This window comes from Trachypithecus francoisi, unplaced genomic scaffold (assembly GCF_009764315.1).
Source record: "Trachypithecus francoisi isolate TF-2019V2 unplaced genomic scaffold, Tfra_2.0 Lachesis_group7, whole genome shotgun sequence".
In the NCBI taxonomy this organism is placed as follows: domain Eukaryota; kingdom Metazoa; phylum Chordata; class Mammalia; order Primates; family Cercopithecidae; genus Trachypithecus; species Trachypithecus francoisi.
The window spans coordinates 78,660,218-78,666,546 of record NW_022681472.1 but is presented as its reverse complement, the minus strand read 5'-3'; the positions used below and the strand labels follow the sequence as shown (position 1 = coordinate 78,666,546).

At 39.8% G+C, this 6,329-nt stretch overlaps 1 protein-coding gene across 2 annotated transcripts in view; it reads left to right on the top strand.

The window, feature by feature from the left end:
* Window positions 1–608: 608 nt before the first annotated feature.
* Window positions 609–6,329, top strand: part of ANXA13 (annexin A13) — a 64,591-nt gene continuing 58,870 nt past the window's right edge. Inside the window, exons 1-2 of one of the 2 annotated variants that reach the window (XM_033202952.1) lie at window positions 619–712; window positions 2,135–2,257. In XM_033202952.1, coding sequence (XP_033058843.1) covers window positions 698–712; window positions 2,135–2,257 — 138 coding nt within the window. In that variant the 5' untranslated portion in view covers window positions 619–697. Of the gene's footprint in view, window positions 713–2,134; window positions 2,258–6,329 lie in introns of both variants that reach the window. The other variant, XM_033202953.1, reaches the window with a different exon arrangement.

The window sequence follows — 6,329 nt, the reverse complement described above, 5'->3', positions numbered from 1 at the left end:
AGAAAAGACAAGTTGGATAAAGATAAACAGAGAAGTAGGTAACTAGACAGACCGACAGATGGACATAGCTGAATATACATGGACCACTTCTGGAAGGACTCACAGAAAACCTCTGGGGGAAGGAATAAGGTCAGTAGGCTGACTTTTCACGGGATGTTTTTGTACTATTAAAAACAAATTTACCATCTGTACATATTGCTTTTTAAATTCAAAGCTAAGTAAAATTTTAAAAATGATCTAGTGTAATGCAGTATAGCCTTCAAAAAATTCTCTGTAATAATAATAACAATGTTAGTAAAAATAGTAAGATTTTTCTATTTGGTTAATGCCTTCATCATTAAAAGGCATGCTATTTAAAATGAACACCCAGAATATGAAAGAATAACTCAACAATTCAGAAGTGAGGTAGGTTTAGTCTTTTAGGTGGGAAGAAGCTATTCAACTTTAAAAGCCTAAACTTTATTTATTAAGAAGTACATTATTTTAAAAACATGGGTACCAAGGAAACTTGGGCAGTCTAAGTTCATCTGTAGCTAGAGCCACTCCCTGCCCATCCCCAACAATGTATTCAAATTCAGTGCCAAAAGTTACTTATTAAACACAAGAGATATGCCTGGAGGAAACCCGTTGTAAACTTTGTCTGTAGGAGGACTGATCTCTTAATGAAATACAGAAAAACCATCCCGGAAAAAGGAAAATGGGCAATCACCATGTAAGTACTCATTGCCTTTGGGAATTGATTTTAATTTTGGTTAGCATGTGGAAGAATTTAAAGTACAAAATCATGACTGATACTTGTATACTTTATCACTATGATTACCCTTTAATATTAGTGGTTTTAGCAACAGCATACCATGCTTTTAAAATGTATTGAGGCGGTGGCTCACGCCTGTACTCCCAGCACTTTGGGAGGCCAAGGCTGGCGGATCACTTGAGGTCAGGAGTTTGAGACCAGCCTGGCCAACATGATGAAACACTATCTCTACTGAAAAAAATTTTTAAAAATAAAAAAATTAGCTAGGCGTGGTGGCATGTGCCTGTAGTCCCAGTTACTCAGGAGGCTGAAGCAGAAGAATCATTTGAACCTGGGAGGTGGAGGTTGCAATAAGCCGAGATTGTGCGCTGGCACTCCAGCCTGGACTACAAGAGCAAAACTCCGTCTCAAAAAAAAAGCTTTGGGAATATATTTTTCCCTCATTGGCCAAAAATCTCTTAAGAGGATCTAAAGAGAAGGAAGTATGTAAAATAAGGTGGTAAATAGTGCCTTGCAGAGAGCAAATGGTTAATATGTATCTGTAGAATGTATAACTAAAGCTGCTAGTTTGTAGCAAATTTGTATAAAACTTCATAAACTAAGCCCATTCAGAGTTATGTGGGAAACATAGGTTCATGTTGCAAATACTAATAGACCAAGGTAAACACTCCTGTAAGTCCATACAACTTGGATTGAAAGGTGAAAATATTCCAGTATTATTTCTAAACATGCAGATATATGGAAAGGACTTAATACTTTAAATTTCTTTTGAAATGTTTAGGCTCCTGAATAGTGTGTCTATAAATTGTTAATGACTAAAAACTGACTAAAACACTACCTTTTGGAACCAACTACACACAAGACAGATCAGAGTTGAATCTTGAATATTTTTTACACTGAAGTATATCTAAAGCTATTCCGATACAAATCTTATTAAGGTTTTATGTACCTGCTATAACTTCCCACAGCAAGAATGATCTATTTCATGCACACTGCGAGCAGAGAATAAAACTCCAAACCTTTCTGAAACCTGTTACTTTGTCTATAAGGTTTTTCCTTCACTATATATTAAACCTGCACTCAGATGTTTACAAACTTACAAATATATTCTTAGGAAAGGCATTGTTTTTTATATCATCTACAAATAGCATTTTCATACCAGCAGAGATTATGAACCATCCATTCATTCAGTGTATCTTTCAGAGAAACTGAAGCCTACTTTTCAAATACTTCTGATAGATGCAGAGGACCCCAGGAATAATCACTGGACTCTGCATTCACAGCTTAGGAGGAGAATTTTGTCTTTTGAAAGTCAACCCAGGGGGCAGCTGGCCTTTAGGAGTGGACCAGCATTTTTATGTATTTTTTTTAAATCCTCAGAGCCAGTCATACACCCTCTCAGAAGGCAGTCAACAGTTGTCCAAAGGGGACACCCAGCCCTCGATTGTCGTGCAGCCTCTCAGCCACCCATCAGGGAATGGAAAGCCAGAGGTCCCACAGCCTGTAAGCACTTTTATTTTCCCTCCAAATCATAGGCATGACCCCTGCTGTCTCTTGGGGCCAATATGAGCCCCCAGTGACCTGTCATGTTGGACCCTCCACCAGCCACCAGCAATCATCAGGCATGACTTCCAAGCAGGGACATTTTTCCCTGCAAAAAGTTTGTTACTGTATTTACAAGTAATGTAAAAACGAACTTTTGTGGGGGCTTAGTTTCTGTTCCCAACAGTGTCTCATTAACAACCCCTTAAAATCAAGCGCATGAGACTACACCAGGACCACTATGACATTTCAGAAAATAGTAAAGGAACTTAACATGTGCACAAGGAAAGAATATATGTAAAAAGGTAAATACAAAATCCTTTTAAAGAGCAAAACATTATCGCAGTAATGGCTTAACTTATTTGCATTAGAAAGTTACTTGAATATGTACAAACGTAAAACTAGAATGCTGGTGGCTTTGAAACAACTACATAACCAAAACAAATACATAAATTAAATGATAATAAGTCAATGCTGTTTACATGTATGTTATCAACATAGTGTAATAGACAATGTTATTTTGTTGAGATTAAATGGCTATGCTCAACATGAAATGGTCCCAATGGCTATAATGCTGGCATTTTTTGAGTTATACTTGGTTTTTGTTTTGGTTTGGTTTGGTTTCTGAGCATCAGCAAATCTAAAATATGGTGTGGTATGTGACTTCTGAGTTCTTTTATCATATTTCTCTATTGAACCTACTGAGACACTTTCATTTGTAAGGCTCCTTGTAATGCCATGGGACCTTCTCTCAGCTCACATACATGGTGTTTCTATTAAATCTCCCTCTGTTCACTCTTCTTTATTCATTAGCCTGCAATAATTGAAGTATGACTATTTGGCATATAAACAATCATAAATACAAATACAAATGCAGACATTGAAATCATGAGCCAGAACTTGGTCACCTTGATGATCTAGTGTGCTTTATGTTAATTTTTAAGTTATTATCAGCATGAAATATGAAAGACTCCTAGAAAAGTTTTTAGTCCCCCAAGAATATGTCCACAGACCAGGGCCCATAGATAATTGACATCTATTATTGCAGAGCCAGGAAATTGCATTTTTCAAGGTGCTATCATCTGAAATCCTAACCAATCCTGAAATGAAAATTACTTGTGTGCTATCCTCAATTCTTTTGCCACTATTACTGATTTTTTTGAACTGAAGACCTAGTGTTGCTAACTAACCTATTTGGAGCAGCAGCAACCAAGACACCGGGTCATTATCATTCGCCAAATCACACAATGTTCAAAGAATTTCCTTATCCTGGAGGACATGTCCTTGAGTCCAGTGAGCTTTGCAGATAGAGTGTACACAGAGAGAAAGATCAGATCAGTGGGAAAATCTGCTTAGGTTTAGCTAGATGACTTTTATATTGTCTGGGTTGTTTTCACAAGAATCACTATCTAGAGAAAAATACAGAAGTGAGATCGATATTAAGATTACTTTACCATGGGAGTGTGGCTAGAGGATATGGGCAGAACGACAGAGGGAGGGAGACCTAGTAGAGCCATTGATAAATGTGGAAATAATCACAAACTCAAATGGACTCATGATTTCTGGGAAATTACTTGCAAGGCTAATGAACAGGCACTAGAAAGGACTACAGCCCTGCTACTCAAAGTATGGTCCCTGGATTTGTGGCAGCATCCACATTGCCTGGGCACTTGTTAGAAATGCAGACGCTCAGCCCACTCAGATCTACTCATTTTAACAGACTCGTCAAGTGATTTTCAGGCACATTAAAATCTTAGAGGCAATGGACTATGGAACGCGTTCTCAAACTTGCCTGCATTGAGATCACCTGAGGAGTTCTAAATGCCACCGATGCGTGGGTCCCAGCCCTAGAGTCTGAATTAATTGGTCTGGTGGTTGTCCTGGGCATCAGGGTTTGTAAGTGCTTCCCAGGTGGCTCTAATGTGCAGCAGAGTTTGAGAAACACTGAAGTGTAGAATATGACTAATCTTACAAGAAGAGCTCTGCACACTGGGGACAAAGGCAGATGGTCATTGCACATGCTCATAACTGAAAACCGATTTGTAAATGTTAGAACATCTGTTCAGCGGTCTGCCACGTTGTTTGTGAACATGCCAAGTTTATGACTTGCTTGTGCCAATGTTTAGCCAACATAAATATTGTCTCCAGTGGGGAACAGTTTGGGACTTGTGGCAGGTGAACACCAGGCGAGCTCAGATGAAGGTGGACCAAGAACACCCAAAAGCTGCATGACAAGTGGGGAAATAGGTCCAGATTCCCGAGAAAAGAAGAGAGGCTCTGGAGACAGGTAAAATATGGCTGGGAATTTGAAATTAAAATAAGTGTGGTCTTAACCAAGGGTTTGCATGAAACTATGATCCCAAATCCAGAAGACCCATAGTCAAACTCTAGCAGAAAGCAGTCTAAATCATTTCAAAAGATCTTTCTTCAAAATAAATAAAATCCTTATTTATTTATTTAAGATCCTCTTAAATAAATAAGATCAGGAAATATTACTTTTTTTTTTTTAAACAGGGTCTTGCTCTGTTGCCCAGGCTGGAGTGCAGTGGCACAATCATGGCTCACTGCAGCCTCGACCTCCCTGGCTCGAGCAATCCTTTCACCTCAGACCTCCAAGTAGGTGGGACTACAGGTGTGTGCCACCATGCCCAGCTAATTTTTTTGTAAAGATAGGTCATCCTATGTTGCCCAGGCTGGTCCCAAACTCCTGGGCTCAAGTGATCCTCCCACCTCAGCCTCCCAAAGTTCTGGGATTACAGGTGTGAGCCACTGCACCTGACCTCAGGAAATCTTTTATCCCAGAAAGTTAGTCCTTCAGAACATCACTGCAAAAGTGTAGGAGGAAGTGAAAGGGCCTCTGATGTCAAAACATGCCATGCACCAAAGCATACCTTCTTCATTTAAAGGTATGCTACATTTAAAGGTATGTACTCCGAAGGGTAGCTACATTTTAGGTATGATTATGCAATCTTAGCCTTTTGGATATTTTGTCTATGGTAGATTAAAAAAAAAAAAAAAGCAGCCATTGTAAGGAGGTGGTAAGAAGTCGGCAGAGGACAGATACACTGATAGAAGGAAGAACATGCAAAATGAAACCTCAACACAAGAATTCTAGAGCCGCGGGAGTCTGGGGCCACTTGGTGCAGGGGAGAGAATCCTGCAGGTCCCAACAGCGCAAGCCCACCTCCCAGTGCTACAGCCACAGCAACAAGAACCAAAACTAAAACTCTCAGTGGTGATGGTTGTAACTGGAGGTTTAAATGAGACCTTCTGAAATGTTAATGATAATAACTGACATAAGGTGCTTAGTAGACTGTGAGCTATTTTGAGGGTGTGAACAGTGACCCTGGAAGTTGGAGTTCTTCACGCCACCAAGCACTTCACATGTGTTACGTCATTTGGTCTTCCTAACAATCCTATTAGGGAGATACTATCATTAGTCCCCCTTTTAAATATGAGGAAAGTAAGGCAAAGAGAGTTTAGGTAAATTGTCCCTAGTTGGACTACGAGTAAGAAGTCAAGCATGGATTTGGATTTAGGCACAAATTTTTAACACTATGCCTTGGGTTCAATAAAGCTTCTTTTTATGCCAAATAGAAGTTTAACCTACTGGGATTTCTGAAACTGTTGAACTGAATCATCACCTTGTCATCTCTTTACCCCTTTCCCTGAGCTTTCTCCATCCCCTACCCCTCAAGCTGGATTGAATGCTCTTCCTTAAGGCTTTCATGGTTCTCTTTGCATAACTATTACTCCACTCCCATGTGGTTTTTTGTCTTGTTTTGTGTTTTGAGACAAGGTCTCACTCTGTTGCACAGTCTGGAATGCAGTGGCACAATCACTGCTCACTGCAGCCTCAGCCTCTCGGGGTTCTCCTACCTCAGCACCTCCATATCCCCAAGTAGCTGGGACCACAGGCGAGCATGACAACGCCTAGTTACTTTTTAATTTTTTGTAGAGATGTGGGGAGAGTCTTCTTATGTTGCTCAGGCTGGTCTAGAACTCCTAGGCTCAAGCAGTCCTCCAACCTCAA